Source organism: Montipora foliosa, chromosome 5 (genome assembly GCF_036669935.1).
Source record: "Montipora foliosa isolate CH-2021 chromosome 5, ASM3666993v2, whole genome shotgun sequence".
Classification (NCBI taxonomy): domain Eukaryota; kingdom Metazoa; phylum Cnidaria; class Anthozoa; order Scleractinia; family Acroporidae; genus Montipora; species Montipora foliosa.
The window spans coordinates 4,022,827-4,043,277 of record NC_090873.1 but is presented as its reverse complement, the minus strand read 5'-3'; the positions used below and the strand labels follow the sequence as shown (position 1 = coordinate 4,043,277).

At 38.8% G+C, this 20,451-nt stretch overlaps 4 protein-coding genes across 4 annotated transcripts in view; 1 reads left to right on the top strand and 3 right to left on the bottom strand.

Annotated features, from left to right (window-relative positions):
* The window catches only part of LOC138003418 (protein argonaute-2-like), a 56,887-nt gene that overhangs the window by 4,282 nt on the left and 32,154 nt on the right, over positions 1–20,451 (bottom strand). The gene's annotated exons all lie outside the window — the stretch shown is intronic.
* Positions 104–13,317, top strand: LOC138004214 (uncharacterized). The gene is made up of 5 exons (XM_068850667.1): positions 104–200; positions 1,365–1,606; positions 2,494–2,713; positions 6,096–6,452; positions 12,236–13,317. Exons 1-5 carry the CDS (start codon positions 104–106, stop codon positions 12,688–12,690), a joined length of 1,371 nt encoding a protein of 456 aa, XP_068706768.1. The 3' UTR covers positions 12,691–13,317.
* LOC138003419 (substance-P receptor-like) lies at positions 6,765–8,404 on the bottom strand. Its single transcript, XM_068849480.1, has one exon. The coding sequence runs from the start codon at positions 8,348–8,350 to the stop codon at positions 7,289–7,291; it is 1,062 nt and encodes a 353-aa protein (XP_068705581.1). The 5' UTR covers positions 8,351–8,404; the 3' UTR covers positions 6,765–7,288.
* LOC138002863 (QRFP-like peptide receptor) lies at positions 14,987–16,653 on the bottom strand. The gene has a single exon (XM_068848846.1). It carries the CDS (start codon positions 16,571–16,573, stop codon positions 15,512–15,514), a length of 1,062 nt encoding a protein of 353 aa, XP_068704947.1. The 5' UTR covers positions 16,574–16,653; the 3' UTR covers positions 14,987–15,511.

The window sequence follows — 20,451 nt, the reverse complement described above, 5'->3', positions numbered from 1 at the left end:
TATCACATTTTCTTACGTTCACTCAAGAGGAAACGAGACCAGTAAGCGGTCGAAATGTGCAGTTTCAATAAGACAGCGGAATCACCGGGAATAAATGCAGAGGATGCAGAACTCTCGATACACGAACAGCAAACACAGCTCACACGGAGCATGCAGTTTGAACAGTGAAGTCCAAGATTGTGGCGGGCTGTTGAATGAAAGTGTGTTTCCACCAAGGGCGGAGGGCTTTCTCCTCTCCATCAGCCCACCAAATACAAGAGAAGGTTCTACAAATGTGTCCAAGACTAAAGGATAAGGCCTGACATGCATCTCATTCTCTGCACAACAGATGATGTAAAGTCGATGTAAGGTGTCCCCATACAACAAAAGTTAACATATATGAAAGCAATCTATTTGAACTGCGGAAAGAATCAAGTTAAGATGCAGATCATCCCGGTTATTAACGTTCCTTGAGCAGTAACGAAAGGAAAGCCTGAAAAATTGCTTGAACGGGATTCGAACCCAGACCTCTGCGATACCGGTGCAGTTCTCGACCACATCACTCTGAGCTATCAAGCAATCTGGTAGCTGGTCGAATTTTTCAGGCTTCCCTTTCGCTACTGCTCAAGTAACGTTAATTAATTAATAACTGCGACGATCAGCATCTTAAAGGGGCTAGGTCACGCAATTTTAGGCAATTTCAACACTGATCGAATGGTCATAGAATTAACTAAAATATCAAAATAACTGTTCAAAACTATTGAAGAACTCTAACAAAACACAGGGAAGCCAAGAAGGGACATAGATGGACAAAACTGGAGAGGATTGAAATGGATTGAATTTGGGTAAATTTGAAAAACGTCGGCCCACCTTTTTTCAAACTTATATCAGTCTATATCAAAATGTCATTTACACAGCTGGAAAATCATTCTCAGTTGTTATGTGGCCGTGATTTTGCAAATGAAAGACTCTTGCTCTGCCAATTTGACGTTTGGAGCTCATAATTAACAAAATTAAACAAATTTACCTAAAATAGCGTGACCTAGCCCCTTTAACTTGATTCTCTCCGCAGTTTAAATATATATGGCTTTCATATGTTAACTTTCATCAGAGTAAAATAAGGTCTCACTCCGAGGGGACAACTCCAGCGATACACACCTTATTCCAAAATGGCCACTATTTTAGTATACTTTTGTCTCCATGCAAATCGGCCCTTATGGCCTCGCTTTCAAACGTAAAATTCAAGAGAATATTTAACCTTGAACGAGGCCATAAGGGCCAATTTACATGGAAACAAAAGAATACTAAAATGGCTGCCATTATAATGAACAGGGAATATGATTCTAGCCCGTTTGAGATGTAGTTTTCTCTCTTACTTCTTTCAGCTTTTGCAGAGTTAATTAAAAGTATTCCTGCAGACATAATTAATGTAGCTTTAAATGAAACGAAGACCGGCTCAGGATTTTTCGCAACCATTCTTGTTACATTCGGTTGGATGAAACAAATGGAACATAGTGAATGTTGGATAGCTGCCACCTTTGTGGGCATAAATAAGTTGAAAGACGACTGGACAGGCTCAGGGGTCAGCAGAAGACCCGCATGGTTGATCGCCATCTTCAATTTTGAGGTAGACTGCTCACAGTCCCCTATTTTTCCGTTTGATCGTCGGGATCGAGCACAAACTGGGGAGAGCGACATAACTACCGAGTGAGAGGGGGGAGTGGAGGGGCCACTCCCCCTACCCACTCGGTAGTTATATCGCTCTCCCCAGTTTACGGCGGCAGTTTGTGCTCGATACCGACGATCAAACGGGAAAATAGGGGACTGTCAACAGCCTAATTTTGGGTTGGGTCTTTTTCGGCTCAGGGTTATAATCGTATTCTTTATGCTCTTTAACAGCTGAATTTTTGGGCTGCTTTACGGCCAACTGTTTCACTCCACTGACCTTTGATCAGTTGTTAAAACAGGAACACCAAAAATCAGGTGCCAATAAAATTTGATACGAACGCTAAATCCTCTCACAGCTGTGAACTCACTTACTGGCATTGCTTATTGCGATACTAAATGACATTTCTATCATAAAACGAATCGTTATGTCAAAGCATTGGCGATGTTGTCCCATAGCATAGCTAGGCATCAGATATTAAATAACAATGAAATCCTTGACACTGGCACTGCCACGATTTTGTGGCTGTTGACAAAAATATTCCTAACCTTTGCTAAAAAACACATTTTCATTTCGAAATTGAAATTCGATCCCCTGGAATGCGGACAACAGGAACTGATCAATTTAGCAATCATCGCCGAATCAGGGCTACATGCACGTGTTAACAGTGAAATTTCTTCAACAAAATTAATTGGATTTTCCCTCGCGATTGTGGACACGAGCACGGTTTTGAGGACCTTACCCGCACTTAGTTTAATTAAAAGGAGTTCCTCATAAAAGAATAGTTTCTAAAGGAACAAGATTTCTTAAATCTGACCTCTTGGCCTTGTGCCTAAAATTATGCTGAGCCTGTTTCCTCTTCGGTATTAATTTACCTGCGATCAGGCGTACGTTTCTTTAGAGAGAGCGCAAAAAGGTACTTTTCGCCCTTCCGGAGCTCTATAAAGAAAAGAACGCCTGATGTCAGGTTGCTTCGGAATTTGAATTACAGCGATGCTGGAGAGTATACGTGTGTGGCCACAAATATTCTTGGATCGGCAAACGGCTCTGGTGATTTGTCTGTTAGAGGTTAGAAAATTGAAGTAATTTAATAAATCTTTGCATTGTCGCATTCTCCTAAATAGAAGTAAGGAACACTGGACGCGATCCATTTGGAGAAAATCGATTCGAATTTCGGGAATTTCAAGCCGGCAAATGGAATAGAAAGTTCCTGCTAATTCCGACATTTCGGAAAAAATGATCACCTTCGAGAAGTTGCCCAAAAGTTTCGAAATGACCGATCCGAAAATTACTGCTCCATTTGATTCTGAATCGAAAATTCCGTACCAAAATTTTTTTCCCGAATGGATCGCACTCCAGGAAATTTCCGGAAACGGAAAATCTCGAGAGGTTGACCAAAAGTTTCGAAATGAACGTTCCGGAAAAGACTATTCCATTTGATTCTAGACCGAAAATTTCGGAATTTTTGTCCAAATGTATCGCGCCCACTAATTTCCAGTCACTAAGGTAAGGAGGGTTAAGAAAAAGATTTGGTTTCTAAGATGTGGTGTACAGTCGGGTGTTACGGGATGACATTTTTTTTTACTTCTAAGCACCTGAAAGCCCGAAATTTTCCTCATTTTTTTGTGCTAGCTGTTGTAAGAGGATTACAATAAACTGTTTAGCAAAGTGTGCTAATTTCAAGGAACCTAAGCGACAAGGACGACAACTGTAAGAAAAGCGCCAAACATTTTCACATTTAATGAGAAAAAACAATAGATTTACACCAGAAACCCATAAGGGTTGAAACGCGTAACGGACCTTGTGTGCTGGGAAACAAGCTTCTGAATATTCAATTTGCTAAGTATCATATTTGGAACAACAAGAGAGAAACATTCAACCAATCAGCTTGCAAGAACACCGTGACGCCATACCACCAATGTTCTCGTGCGAAATTAACTGGAGCGAGGGGTTTCCAAATATGGTACTTAGCAATGAACATTCGGAAGCTGTGAACGCGCGTTACACGTTTCAACCCTTATGGGTTTCTGTTTACACGCTATTTTCCATCTGAGCGTTTTACATAAGTAAACAGTTCTTTGCCACCTTCTGCAAACTACCAAATCTGAAGTTAAATGGAACTAGACGCTCCATGAGCATACACTGGGTTGCCTGTGGTGCGTGTTACTCAAAAACAGAAAGCGTTGGATTGAGTGGTATTGAACTGCAGCGTTCCAGTTAATTTTTTCAAGACCATTTGAGGGGTCACCCAGAAGTTGTGCCAGCAGAGGTCCTTTGGCTCACACGCTCACAAGTTTAATTATTTTGTGATGTCCTGTCCCATTTTGAGGTCTTTTAGTTTTGTAAACTTTGGTAATAAATTCAATTTAAAGATAAGAAAACACGCTTTTGAGTTAAACTCACTTGCAAATTTGCACTGACGGACGTTTTCCTGCATGTCTTGCAGATGCACAAGGCAAACGTTTATTGCACACACTAAGAAAGGACTGAAGAGGTTATTTCCTTTTCATAATTCTTCTTCTTTTCAGTGTAATCTGATGCCAGGTCGAAAACCTTTTTGGCTTTACGTTTGCACCAAAAAGTACCGTAAAGGCCGGGAGCTAACAGTTTTTTTTATATGTAAGTCTGAGACAAATTGTCATCAAAAGATTATTGAAAATCGATCGTCAAAACACTAAAATTTCTGCAGTCTCTTACTTCTATGATCATGATGTTCTGTCAAAAGGAAGAAATTGATCACCACCTAGGCAACCATAAAGGTGCATGTTATCACCTTGTGTCAACTGAATGAACTACAGAACAGAATATTAATCGTTAGTCGTCTTCAGAGTAAAACAACATACTTTTTTACTTCCGTCTTTGGTTTTTAAACTTTGCTGTAATATTTAGCTGAATATTTACATTTCATTTGTCGCGTCAGGAAGCCTTCTTTGTCGGGTTCCTGAGAAACGCATCTATTTTGACTTCAGGGTGAACTATTTACACAATCATGAGGTTGAGCGGCCAATCAAATCAGAGTTTGTATTTGAAAATCTAAACATCTATGGCCGTGTTTTCACGAGCCGTTTTTCAGATCGCTTAGCGAACGGACAACCGAAAATTCCGTGAAAACAGTTCCTTCCTAACTCGCTTAAAGTTGACCGAGTCAGCAAATTTCAATAGAATTATCATTAAATTAAGCCACTGCATTCGTCCAATCATGATGAAGAGTCACTTGCGGTTAATCAAATCAGATATACAACAGGCGTGCTATTTTTGTTATTTTTATTATTGCATTGGCACCCCTATCCGGCGGGGTTATTATCTAGATGGGTGACCTAAAGAATATACCATTTTGTAATAGAAACATAGGACCGAAAATTCTATTTTTAACGCTCAAAAATGCGAACTAAGCAAGGTACAGATTTTGTTAGCCTGCTTTATGCAAAATAAATATTGATGCACAATTTTTAGGAAGAGTAGAAGGAAGTTTTCAGGACGGTCGATCGAGAATAAATATTTTAGCATCAGCAACAAAATTTACGACATGACAAGATAAATTTTGAACCGCGAATATAAAAAGTTACCATCAGCGAAAAACATTTTGGGAGATTTTTGCTACGTTCAATTTTTTTATTGTATTTTTGGCTGCACAATTAAATCGCAAAATCGAAAGTGACATCCAATTCAGCCGGCGCCGTGATCAAGCTACCGCGGCGTGTTTACTCGGGAAACAGTGAAGCATTTGTGTCAAATCATGGCAAGATACCGGGTGTTTTGTTTTTGTTAGTTTTTTTTTTCTTTCAAGTGTTATAAAGTTTGACAAGAAATGTGCGGATTCAACGCAAATATCACAATCGCCCAACTCTTGAGGTTGACCATTGTTTCTGCAAAGTCAAAAGTTAACTCTCCTAGACGAGGTTATTTATCACCAGGTAATTCCATCCTTTTTCACAATTTTTTGCTGCTTTTGGGGCTCATTTTTAACAGACCTGTTCGTTTCGTGACTCGATACACGCGCTGATTACAGTTCACTACCATAAAAATCTTCCCGTATCACATTTCAACCCACGTATGCAAATTTGTTAAGCTCGAAAATTACTACCACTTTCACTTCTACCACACTGTTACCACTGCTACCGTATATACCCGTATGAATGTGTTTGCAAAAAATATTGGCAAAGTGCTCGAAGGTTTCATTGTTATTAATGTGCTGCGTGAGGTGTTTTTTAGCATTGTTGTGATCGATTTTATTTCGAATTTCGCGTAACCCTCACAAAAACATCCCCTGGTATTTTTTAAACGTCCCTCAGAGAACGCAAGATACGGAATTCCGAGAACTTACATGTCTCTCTCACGAGACTTCCAGAACAATTAGCGCTCTCAACGCTCCAATTTCTCTATTCGTGCCAACACCTTTCAAGTCAAATGATAAACTTTTGACAATTTATTCTCTGTTTAATCTATTCAGGCCTTCCCATCTTTAAAAAAGTCCCTTCATCGCTTGTGACGCCAACTGAGCTCTCCACTCTTCGAGAAACTTGTGAGGCCGTTGGTTTTCCAATTCCAGTGTTAAAGTGGAACAGAATAAGATTGCCTCTCCCAGTAGGAAAGACTGAAGTAAGAGGAGGCAGCCTCACCATGTTTCTCAGAGTGGGGACACGTTCATTCAGGTGCTCCTCAAGGCGCAAAACTTGGACCGTGGTTATTTATATTAATGAACCCTCCAAGAGTTTCCAGTATGTCGACGATACGACCTTGGCTGAAGTAGTCCCAAAGGGCACTACCAGTACAGTTCAGGAAGCTATTGCCGAAGTACTGAACGTTGGTCAACGACGAACAAACTACAGTTGAATGCTGAGAAGTGTAAAGAATTAATCATAGCCTTCAAAGTCGCTAGAAGTGAATTTTGACCTTAATGTAATTAATGCAAAAGAACTTCCTTTAGTAGAACATGCTAAAATATTGGGTGTCATTATTTCAAATACACTTCAATGGATAATGTTAACGACACTTTTAAAAAGGCAAATAAACGACTTTATTTTCTAGTGCTATTACGACGAGCTAAAGTACCACCATCAGATACAATTAGATTCTACTCTACTTGTATAAGGCCTTTACTGGAGTATTGTTCGTCCGTGTTCCATAATGCTATTCCAGAATATCTATCTAATGATCTAGAACATGTACAAAAGAGGGAGCTCTAAATTATTTCACTTGGAAACAGTTGCAACAAGAATCTAGAGCTATTTAACATGAGTTCCTTATATGATAGAAGAACTGAACTCGTAGAATATTTTTCAATCATATCATCGCAAATCTATCAAATAAGTTACATCATTTACTGCCTCCGAGGAACATTCACAAGTACAATTTAAGATATAAGCGTAATTTTGCGCTACCTCATATAAGTACCAACAGGTTTAAGAATACTTTTATATCAGCTATGAGCAAGTCTCACGTTTAATATAGTTAATTGTAATTATTTTTATACATAGGTATTTTATCAAATGTCTTATCACATGCTTAGAAGTATATTATGTTTTATCCTATCTTATTACATGTTAGTTCATATTTATCATAGTTAATATTTACTTATAGTTGTTAATATTCACGCAATTCAGCCTTTTGGCTATCTATCTATCTATCTATCTATCAATCTATCTATTTATTTCGTGCTTTTGATTGCTTTCGTGTCGGGCCACAACATGAGCATTCGAAATTCTGCGGGCAAAAGGTAAATATACTCTTGAGAGCTCTGCGATAGTTTTCGCTGAAACAGAAGCATATGCATGGATTTAAGGCGCAGTTTGCGTAGGCCGTAAAACTAGCGAAAGAACGAAAAATCTGAAAGGCACAGCCTCTTGGCCTATTCTTTATGTCCGAGTCCCACACAAAAAAATACAAAAATCCGATAATGTTTAATGGTGCCCAACATAAAGCAAAGCCAAGAACTATGGCAAGAGCCATATTCAGTACATTCCTCTCTCTTTTTAAGCGTTTTTGTTGCTCCTTGGCATTTACTGATTCGCTCTTCGGCATCCTCTGCAATTTCACCTTGGCTATGATTACCGAGTAAAGAATAGTCATTACGGTGAAAGGTACGAGGACCAAGGCACAAAACATGGAAACGAAGTAACGGCTCACCGATGATGACATCCCAAAGGCACCAGTCCATTGCAAGGTACAGAATGTTTTCCCTTTGGTGGTGCTAATCTTACGCGCAGCTAAGTACGGGAAATGGAGAGCCATGGCGATGACCCATATCGCAAGGATATAGTAAGGGCATCGTTTAGAGCTGACGATTGGAGGACGAAACGGGAACACTATCGCGCCAAATCGATCCACAGCAATCAAGGTCAAGCTCAGGACAGACGCAGCAGTAGAAGCATCCAGAAAGAAATAAAATAATTTACACAGCACCAAACCGAACAGACCATCTACGAGCCAGTGACCAATGTACTTTTCTGTCAAGACACGCGTAAATGCCAAAATTGGAATGATGAGGTCAGACATAGCCATGTTGACTATGAGGTAGTTGATAGTTCTACGCATAGATTTCGTCTTGAATACAATCAATCCGATGAGAAAGTTACCCGTTAAAGCAACAATGATAAGCAAAACGTATCCTAAGATTTCGCTAACAGTTAAGGCTTCAAGCGAATAGTCAGAGCAGGGGGGACTGAGTGAGTGAGTAACGTTGTTTCTCGCGCTAAAGTTTGCCATGTCGCTTCCCTTTTGGCTTCTGAGCTTTCCTTTTAACCTTCAGAAATGACGTTTGCCTTGATGATCGACAATGTCACGGTCTTCGGTTCCACCTGAAATCATATCAGTCTTGTGGCAATGTATCAGACCACGCGGTTATTATAAAGGGTACATGTGTAATGTGTTTGATGAATTGTCAGTTGTTTGTCCACGTATATCTCATAGTCAGCGCAGCGAACGAGTGAGATATTGTTCTTGCTACGAGAACATAAAATTCATATCTTCCAGCTAATTTTCTTTTTATTACATGGTCAATAAATATACAAGGTAGAGATCGAAAAGCAGGCTTTATTACACATAATGGCTATTAATACAAATAAAAGAGAAGAAATAAAACAACATTTAAAAACTTTTTACAAGACATGTTTCGACATACTTATGCCATCTTCGTCAGTTGTGAATGAGTTGTACAATTTGAATTTAAACCTATTTATAAGAAAAATACAATGGATCAATAGGTTTAAATTCAAATCGTACAACTCATTCACAACTAAAGATGGCATAAGTATGTCGAAACATAGCTGGTAAAAGATTTTAAAATGTTGTAAGTTTTATTTCTTCAAGTTATTTCTCATCTGCTGTCCTCAAGACCCTTTGAAATTAAAAAAAGGCAGGAGAAAAGGCGGGATTCATGTGACGTCGATGCTCAATATGAACACTCGTTTTACATACGAAAAATGGATGTAGCGGTCGTATTGATTCTATGAGTGTTCTCCCGTCCATATGATAATGTATGAAGGGGTAGTTTCTAAAGAAACTGTGGTGCTGCGTCGGCGGGGAAGTAGTATACAAAAATTTGGTTTTATCAACGGAGTTGATAATGTAAATTGGCCACCGTACAGAGATTCTAAAAGAAGAAATAAAACAACAAACTTGTGTCTAGTCGTTCTAGCGCTCAAGCACTAATTGGGGACACTGTAAGGTGAAATTAACAATTAACACAAATCAAGTCAAATGTTGGTTTTTGAAGAGAGGGAAAACCGGAGTACCCGGAGAAAAACCTCTCGGAGCAGAGTAGAGAACCAACAAACTCAACCCACATATGACGCCGAGTCTGGGAATCGAACCCCGGCCACATTGGTGGGAGGCGAGTGCTTGTCAGTTGTCTTTCATTGAGTTAAGTTGTACGAGTTGGTTTTCTCTTTTTACCCGAAAAGCGTGATCAGTTACACGAAAAAGACCGGCAAAAGGAAGGAGAAGATAATCATTTGATGTTCGAGGTGGTCCTTTTAAAGTTTCAGTTTACAGTTTTAATTCAAATACGATTGCCGGCGTGGTGAACAAAGTACCTACATAATTGACCAAAAGACAAAAGCGTCAGTCAATATAAATTTGTTACTATGAATAAACGTTTTCCATTTCCGTTGTTAAAGGCAAACAGCTGGCACTTCGTTGTCGGAGAACTAACAGCGTTTATGCGTTTTTATTCCAAAGGACAATGTGGTTGTAGCTAAAAAAATATGCTTATCACGTGGATGGTGACGTCCACTTAAAGTTTGTACGATAAGGTTGTTCAACACACGTTAGCTTACATGTATAGTTTCCTTATTACGGTTGTGGCGGCAAAAATTCAGCTATCGATCAAAACGATTTGCGCATGCGTAGTTGATAAATTTTGCCGGATAAAAAAGATCGTATCAATTTTTGTGAAAGTAACCTTGCGTATTCAAATTTGGACTTCATTGAAGGATGTGTTGTTTCGATGATAAGAAATACTTTTTCATTGAGTCTAAATGTTCTTTCGTCGATATTTCTCTTAAGTGAAGTGTAGCTAAGTATGCAAATTAGCTTTTTATTTTAAGCGTCAAATACATTTTTCAAATTTAAAAAAAGAAGAAGAAATTAGCGTCTGTTCGGCGAGGTATAAAAGCCTTTGTATTCCAAACTTAAACGTTTTTCCACATTCCTAGAAAACACAAATTAAGATCAGGAGACAATTGTGGTAAATGAAGCTGTTTGAAAATGGAATGGAAGTAAAAAATGAAACGTGAAGAACCACTTAACACAAACAACAACCACGTATTTTAAAACAAAACGATTCTTAACTGACAGGGTTCGTGCTGGATTTTGTCTATAAAATTCGAGGAGTATTCAAGGAGTTTTCAAGGATTTTTCAAGAACCAGAAATTAAGTTTTCAAGGAGTCTTTACAAGAAGATTTCTATGCCATACAAAGTGTTTCAGTGTTTTCTTTGCTGAAAGAGCCTACCTTGATATTCCTTACCACATCCTGCAAGTTAAATGCACACACGGACATTTTAATATTTGGTTCTAATGTTTCCCTGATAGTCAATTTTAGGCTCAATTTTTGAAATGTCTCTCTAACTTGATGTAATCTCAACAATAAATTCAAGCAGTTTTCCACAAAATCCTCTTTTCAAGGGCTTTTCAAGAGACCTTGAAGTCCAAAACTAAATTCCAGGGCTTTTCAAGCACTTCAAGGAGTAGCACGAACCCTGTTAACAGGTTCTGTTATAATTGAGGAAGTTGAAACTCCGCACAAACATCTGCTGCTAATACTTCTTTCCTAAATATTCGACCGTCAGATGAATTTCCTGCATTAATCAATAGCTTTTTTCAACATTATACTACCAAATATTATTACGAAGACTAAGTGATATGTTGGTATATTCATTTGCAAAGGAATACTCGATGAACAGATGCTTGGGTGGTTGATGCTTTTGTTATATTCTTTTGTGTTATCAGAACAGTTTTGAGGCGTTTCTGTCGGGTGGTTCTCAGTTCTATTAACGTTCTTTCCGGCTGACAAGGATCTTGTATATTATTGCAAGTGTTCTGATTTTAAAGGCACAAACCATAAATGTCTGCATAGGAGCGCTCAACGGTATATTTAAAACATGCTTTCCGTTTTTGAATTTCGGCTTTAAGTTGTTTATTTAAATGGTTAATAGTATTCGGTTTACGTCGCTCAGAGAAATCAACAAAAATAATTAAAACCTTTTTCAGTAAATAAACAATTTTACGCTCTGTATTCCTTGTATACGAGTGCTTTTTCTTTTCGTTTTCATGGTTTCAGCGTTGTGTTGCAGAGGGGTGGTATTTATTTTATCTGAAAGTTGCCGCAATGTTTCTCATTTGACTACGAGATAGATTAATTTTGCTGCAAAATTTGTCTTAAAATTGATGCGCCGTAAAATTGGACAAAACCAGAAGTCGTTTGTCCTACGGCCGAGGTAGTAAGAGGCATGGCTCTATCCCTAAGATGACGTCACTAATACACAATGCAAAACTTCGTTCACGTTTTTTTATCAGGTTATTTCAGGCATACCCGTATGTCTCTTACTAGCTCGGCCAACTATTATCGTCACCAGCTAACAGCAAACGGCTTAAGGCAAACAGTCAAACAACAACAGAGCATTGGCCTTTCTACGAATCGCGACCCACCAACTAGTTTGCCCAGCCTTTGACGTCACGGTTGACAACGCAGACCAATTACATCACGTTCCTACTAACCAATCAGGTTAAAGATTCCTCATACGACTCACTGACAACACAATTCACTTGACTGTGTAGATGACATCCGCTTAGGTTGTCGAAACGTCAGTCAATGTCACCCTAAACAGTCCTTCTCAGGACTTCTCTCCCCTGGACGATCACTACGTGACTTCATTTATTTCAGGAGTCATCCAACTTACTAGTTTCTTTCATTCCTCTCTATCTACCTTGATTTTCTTTTGTTACTTAATTCTCAAGGCAGAGTCATCTCTCAGTTTTTCAAGTTGTTTTCGCTGGTCTGACCCTCTTGTGATTGTAGCCTGATATGAAACTGCCAACCCAGTTCGTTCTGGCTGCTTCTTGTTACTGAATCTTCATTTTGTTTGTCTAGTAAATTGTGACTGCTGGCGCAGCAGTTCCAGAAGTTCAAGCCGAACATGGCATCACAAGGGTCCAGTTGACGCAATCGATTTCCAAACTAACGGAGACGTGATTTTGCGAGGGTATCGCTTGTGGGGAGTGAGCAGCGGTTCCACTAGTTTCCAGGTCACCATTCGTTTGTACCGTGGCAGTAACTTACTGGCCGAGAAGACTGGGTCCTATCCAACCAGTTATAGTGTCAAAACATTTGAGGTCCTTTTTTCCCATGGGATTTTAATTCGTGCAGGTGTAACATACACTGCTACATCTAAAGTCACAACAAGTTCACGTTCTTTTGCCCATAACGACGGAGTGACCAGCGCCTCTTGTTCAGGAGTTACAGTTACCTTTGCATCAAAATCATCAAGAGACACAAACGGTTCCAGCAGGTCTCAAGGCCAGATCCCAGCTTTAACTTTCCGTTAATCGCAGTGTTGAAACAATCTCTAGTCGGCAGATGAGACGAAGAATGCAGTGACTGAGAATGAGGTGCTTGCTTTGCAAGTATCACGCAAAGAAAAAATAAAATCGCTTTCCATTCAATAAATTAAGTCAAGAAATTGAGATATCGTAGAAAGGTAATAAATAAATAGCGTGTCAAAGTTTTAGGGCTGTGCTATATTCCAAACTCGAGTTATTCGGCAAAGGGTATCACTCAAAATTATAGTGTTTAGTATGGAGACTCCATGTTGATGTCTCTCAAAGGGGTACAAACATGGCGGACGGAAACCAGTCAAAGCACTTCGAGTTTACTTTGGCTCTCCCAAAAACTTTTTCTCTCTGCTAAACTTGAAAACAATCGCATAGTCACTTCTCTTAACGTATTGGTAATTTAGAACTCCAAAACACAAGGGGAATCTTGTTTCTTAGAAGCAATCCAGATGTCACGCATTGTAAAAAAAATGAAATTCAGACTGCCTTATTTTCAAAACAAAGCATGCTACCGGGCTGAAAACAGGCCAGCAGATATATCTTTAAAAAATGTCTTTTACCCGATGAAGGTAAAAACTCAAAAATTTTTTTTTTTTAACGTCAAGTGAAAACCAAGAATTTTAACTTCAGGGTGAACTATTTACTCAATAAGGTTGAGTGGACAATCAAAACAGATTTTGTAATTGAAAACATAAACATCTATGACATGCAAAAACAAACTTGCGAATACGTGAACCTGAATTATCGCAAATCAAATTGCTGACGAAAACAAAGTCAAATTCACCTCGATCGCTATAGGTTGAATTTAGCTGCTGTTTGTATGTTTTTATACGATGGTTCCCCAACAAAAGAAAAAACGTAACGTAATATGGAAGCCAACGTGTTGCCTCATTGATTTTCCGAATGTTTGTGTTTTGTCGCTGAGCCGATCAGTGCTCGCAACTTATTTAAGATTACATAAGGTACCTGCTCAATCATTGTGAGCCTGCAATCAGTGCTCTTGATTTCGAATTTTTAATTTTGGAATTTTGAGGTTTTTGAAAAAAATTGTCAAGTTCAGTTTTCCTTTTTGTCGACTTCAAATTTGAATTTCTCGACCTGGAATTTTCGTTATTTCGATAGACTTTTTAGCATTGTCGACTTAGTATTTATACAATTGGACTCGTTTATTCCTTTTGGAATAATGTTTGTGTTTTCGATTTGATCGTGTGATGTGGATATTTCTCAGCAACGAAACGCCATAGAGTTGCAAATGCAAATGCAAATGCAGGAAATACACGCATGCGCTACCGCAACTCCAAGGCGAGCACAAACACAAGAAATCGACGAAAGGAATTATCATTCTACTGCGCTTACGTTTGCGCTTGCGTGTCACGCAATCGCTACATGAAATTTACTCGAAACGGTCGACGTGTGCTGAAAGATGCTGTAAGCCATTCGTAACAATACAGGAATCAGTGCTAAGGACGAGAATTATGAGAGACGAAGAATTTACATAAGCCAACATGTTTATGAGGCACGTTGAGCAAAAATGAATGATCAAAGAATCGATAAAGAAGTAAGAAAGCCGTGGCTCTTTTTCTATGGATCTGTAACGTTATAACTGCGATGATCTACATCTTAACTTGTCCCCATACAATTTCCTCAACTTAATTAACAGCACCTGATACGCCCAACTGAGTCATAAACCTCACAAAACCTTCTTCTTGAGTGCACCTAAATTAAACCTTTTCCTAAGATAAGCTGATTTTTCCACCAAAGAAAACCTCTTTTACCATTTTCGCTACAAACTTTGCTTTTATTTGTTGCATGCGTTCAATAAAATTAGCAAACTAGCAAATTTGAACCAACCACTGAGCTGAGTGGCCTGAATCTCGCATCATTTAACTTTGACGACACAACTAGCTTTCAGGGGCCGCGGCCGAGGGGGAGGGGCTGGGGGAGATATAGCTCCCACTTTTTTTCCTACACGTTGATTTCTCCTAAACCTGTCCCCGCTCCCTTCACACTTCCGAGATCCATAACAAAACCTAGCCAAACACACCCCCTCCCCCCCCCCTCCCCCACTTTCAAACGTACTCCGCGGCCCCTGGCTGTGCATTGCAAAAGTTATTTTAAAAATATTTATAAAATAACAGTTTGTTGTTACTTTTTGTACAGCACATTAAACACAAAAATTCCAGGAAAAAATGGTAAAAAACGTTTAAACGAAAAATATTAGAGTTTCCTAGGTGCATATTTAGAAGATATAAACAGTAAGTAACCTTATAATACAATACAATACTGACAACACCCCATAAGGAGCATTTTAGGGCCAATAAAACACAATGAGCAAAACGACAGAATCATGTACAAAAGAGGGAGCTCTAAATTATTTCACTTGGAAACAGTTGCAACAAGAATCTAGAGCTTTTTAACATGAGTTCCTTATATGATTGAAGAACTGAACTCGTAGAATATTTTTTAATAATATCATTGCAAATCTATCAAATAAGTTACATCATTTACTGCCTCCGAGGAACATTCACAAGTACAATTTAAGACATAAGCGTAATTTTGGGCTACCTCATATAAGTACCAACAGGTTTAAGAATACTTTTATACCAGCTATGAGCAAGTCTCACGTTTAATATAGTTAATTGTAATTATTCTTATACATAGGTATTTTATCAAATGTCTTATCACATGCTTAGAAGTATATTAAGTTTTATCCTATCTTATTACATGTTAGTTCATATTTATCATAGTTAATATTTACTTATAGTTGTTAATATTCACGCAATTCAGCCTTTTGGCTATCTATCTATCAATCTATCTATCTATTTCGTGCTTTTGATTGCTTTCGTGTCGGGCCACAACATGAGCATTCGAAATTCTGTGGCCAAAAGGTAAATATACTCTTGAGAGCTCTGCGATAGTTTTCGCTGAAACAGAAGCATATGCATGGATTTAAGGCGCAGTTTGCGTAGGCCGTAAAAACAGCGAAAGAAAAAAAAATCTGAAAGGCACAGCCTCTTGGCGTATTCTTTATGTACGAGTCCCACCCAAAAAAATACAAAAATCCCATAATGTTAAGTGGTGCCCAACATAAAGCAAAGCCAAGAACTATGGCAAGAGCCGTATTCAGTACATTCCTTTCTCTTTTTAAGCGTTTTTGTTGCTCCTTGGCATTTACTGATTCGCCCTTAGGCATCCTCTGCAATTTCACCTTGGCTATGATTACCGAGTAAAGAATGGTCATTACGGTGAAAGGTACAAGGACCAAGACAAGAAACATGGAAAAGAGGTAACGGCTCAGCGATGATGACATCCCAAAGGCACCAGTCCATTGCAAGGTACAGAATGTGTTCCCTTTGGTGGTGCTTATCTTACGCGCAGCTAAGTACGGGGAATGGAGAGCTATGGCGATGACCCATATCGCAAGGATATAGTAAGGGCATCGTTTAGAGCTGACGATTGGAGGACGAAACGGGAACACTATCGCGCCAAATCGATCCACAGCAATCAAGGTCAAGCTCAGGACAGACGCAGCAATAGGAACATCCAGAAAGAAATAAAATAATTTACACAGCACCAAACCGAACAGACCATCTACGAGCCAGTGACCAATGTACTTTTCTGTCACGACACGCGTTACTGCCAAAATTGCAATGATGAGGTCAGACATAGCCATGTTGACTATGAGGTAGTTGATAGTTCTACGCATAGATTTCGTCTTGAATACAATCAATCCGATGAGACAGTTACCCGTTAAAGCAACAACGATAAGCAAAACGTATCCAAAGATTTCGCTGACAGTTAAGGCTGTAAGCGAATAGTCAGGGCAGGCGGGACTAATTGGGTGAGTAACGTTGTTTCTCGCGCTAAAGTTTGCCATGTCGCTTCCTTTTTGGCTTCTGAGCTTTCCTTTTAACCTTCAGAAATAACGTTTGCCTTGATCATCGACAACGTCTTCGATTCCAGCTGAAATCATATCAGTCTTGTGGCAATCTATCAGACCACGGGGTCATTATAAAGGGTACATGTGTAATGTGTTTGATGAATTGTCAGTTGTTTGTCCACGTATATGTCATAAGTCAGCGAAGCGAACAAATGAGATATTGCTCTTGCTACGAGAACATAAAATTCATTATCTTCCAGCTAATTTTCTTTTTATTACATGGTCAATAAATAGACATGGTAGAGATCGAAAAGCAGGCTTTATTACAAATAATGGATATTAATACAAATAAAAAAAGAAGAAATAAAACAACATTTAAAAACTTTTTACAGGACATGTTTCGACATACTTATGCCATCTTCGTCAGTTGTGAATGAGTTGTACAATTTGAATTTAAACCTATTTATAACAAAAATACAATGGATCAATAGGTTTAAATTCAAATCGTATAAATCTCATTCACAACTAAAGATGGCATAAGTATGCCGAAACATAGCTGGTAAAAGATTTTAAAATGTTGTAAGTTTTATTTCTTCAAGTTATTTCTCATCTGCTCTCCTCAAGACCCTAAATTAAAAAAAGGCAGGAGAAAAGGTGGGATTCGTGTGACGTCGATACTCAATATGAACACTCGTGTTACATACGAAAAATAGATGTAGCGGTAGTATTGATTCTATGAGCGTTATATAACCCGGTAAAACACTCCCGTCCATGTAATAATGTAGTATATCTAACAGTCAATCGAAGCTGCTTGTCAGTTCTCCTTCACTGAGTCAAGTTGTACGAGTTGGTTTTCCCTTTTTACACGAAAAGCGTGATCAGTTACACGAAAAAGACCGGCAAAAGGAAGGAGAAGATAATCATTTAATGTTGCAGGTGGTCCTTCTAAAGTTTCAGTTTACAGTTTTAATTCAAATACGATTGCCGGCGTGGTGAACAAAGTACCTACATAATTGACCAAAAGACAGAAGCGTCAGTCAATATAAATTTGTCATTATGAATAAACGTTTTCCATTTCCGTTGTTAAAGGCAAACAGCTGGCACTTCGTTGTCGGAGAACTAACAGCGTTTATGCGTTTTTATTCCAAAGAACAATGCGGTTGTAGCTCAAAAAATATGCTTATCACGTGGATGGTGACGTCCACTTAAAGTTTGTACGATAAGGTTGTTCAACACACGTTAGCTTACATGTATAGTTTCCTTATTACGGTTGTGGCGGCAAAAATTCAGCTATCGATCAAAACGATTTGCGCATGCGTAGTTGATAAATTTTGCCGGATAAAAAAGATCGTATCAATTTTTGTGAAAGTAACCTTGCGTATTCATATTTGGACTTCACTGAAGGATGTGTTGTTTCGATGATAAGAGATACTTTTTCATTGAGTCTAAATGTTCTTTCGTCGATATTTCTCTTCAGTAAAGTGTAGCTAAGTATGCAAATTAGCTTTTTATTTTAAGCGTCAAATACATTTTTCAAATTTAAAAAAAGAAGAAGAAATTAGCGTCTGTTCGGCGAGGTATAAAAACCTTTGTTTTCCAAACTTAAACGTTTTTCCACATTCCTAGAAAACACAAATTAAGATCAGGAGACAATTGTGGTAAATGAAGCTGTTTGAAAATGGAATGGAAGTAAAAAATGAAACGTGAAGAACCACTTAAAAACAAACAACAACCACGTATTTTAAAACAAAACGATTCTTAACACAGGGTTCGTGCTGGATTTTGTCTATAAAATTCGAGGAATATTCAAGGAGTTTTCAAGGATTTTTCAAGAACCATAATAACTGAGGAAGTTGATACTCCGCACAAACATCTGCTGCTAATAATTCTTTCCTAAATATTCAACCGTCAGATGAATTTCCTGCATTAATTAATAGCTTTTTTCAACATTATACTACCGAATATTATTACGAAGACTAAGTGATATGTTGGTATATTCATTTGCAAAGGAATACTCGATGAACAGATGCTTGGGTGGTTGATGCTTTTGTTATATTCTTTTGTGTTATCAGAACAGTTTTGAGGCGTTTCTGCCGGGTGGTTCTCAGTTCTATTAACGTTCTTTCCGGCTGACAAGGATCTTGTATATTATTGCAAGTGTTCTGATTTTAAAGGCATAAACCATACATGTCGGCATAGGAGCGCTCAACGGTATATTTAAAACATGCTTTCCTTTTTTGAATTTCGGCTTTAAGTTGTTTATTTAAATGGTTAATAGTATTCGGTTTACGTCGCTCAGAGAAATCAACAAAAATAATTAAAAGCTTTTTCAGTAAATAAACAATTTTACGCTCTGTATTCCTTGTATACGAGTGCTTTTTCTTTTCGTTTTCATGGTTTCAACGTTGTGTTGCAGAGAGGTGGTATTTATTTTATCTGAAAGTTGCCGCAATGTTTCTCATTTGACTACGAGATAGATTAATTTTGCTGCAAAATTGGACAAAACCAGAAGTCGTTTGTCCTACGGCCGAGGTAGTAAGAAACATGGCTCTATCCTTAAGATGACGTCACTAATACACAATGCAAAACTTCGTTCACGTTTTTTTATCACGTTATTTCAGGCATACCCGTATGTCTCTTACTAGCTCGGCCAACTATTATCGTCACCAGCTAACAGCAAACGGCTTAAGGCAAACAGTCAAACAACGACAGAGCATTGGCCTTTCTACGAATCGCGACGCACCAACTAGTTTGCCCAGCCTTTGACGTCACGGTTGACAACGCAGACCAATTACATCACGTTCCTACTAACCAATCAGGTTAAAGATTCCTCATACGACTCACTGACAACACAATTCACTTGACTGTGTAGATGACATCCGCTTAGGTTGTCGAAACGTCAGTCAATGTCACCCTAAACAGTCCTTCTCAGGACTTCTCTCCCCTGGACGATCGTACATGTACTTCACTGATCACTACGTGACTTCATTTATTTCAGGAGTCATCCAACTTACTAGTTTCTTTCATTCCTCTCTATCTACCTTGATTTTCTTTTGTTACTTAATTCTCAAGACAGTGTCATCTCTCAGTTTTTCAATTTGTTTTGGCTGGTCTGGCCCTCTTGTGATTGTAGCCTGATATGAAACTGCCAACCCAGTTCGTTCTGGCTGCTTCTTGTTACTGAATCTTCATTTTGTTTGTCTAGTATATTGTGACTGCTGGCGCATCCGTTCCAAAAGTTCAACCCAAACATGGCATCACAAGGGTCCAGTTGACGCCATTGATTTCCAGACCAATGGAGACGTGATTTTGCAAGGGTATCGCTTGTGGGGAGTGAGCAGCGGTTCCACTACTTTCCAGGTCACCATTCGTTTGTACCGTGGCAGTACCTTGCTGTCCGAGGAGACTGGGTCCTATTCTACTAGTTCAAGTGTCAAGACGTTTGAGGTGTATTTTAACAAGGGGGTCTCAATTCGTGCAGGTACAACATACACTGCTACATAGAAAATCACAACAAGTTTATATTCATTTGCCCAAAGAGAGGGAGTGACCAGCGCCTCTTGTTCAGGAGTTACAGTTACCTTTGCATCAAAATCATCAAGAGACACAAACGGTTCCAGCAAGTCTCAAGGCCAGATCCCAGCTTTGATTTTCCGTTCATTGCAGTGTTGAAACAATCTCTAGTCGGCAGATGAGGCGAAGAATGCAGTGACTGAGAATGAGATGCTTGCTTTGCAAGTATGTAAATGTAAAATGTAAATGTGCTTAGTTGACCGCTCTCTACAAAGACTTTTCAGGATCAACCGGCTCAACAGGATCGGACCGAATGCACGTGAACGCGCCCCCGGCTGCCGCCATACGATCCATGTGTGATC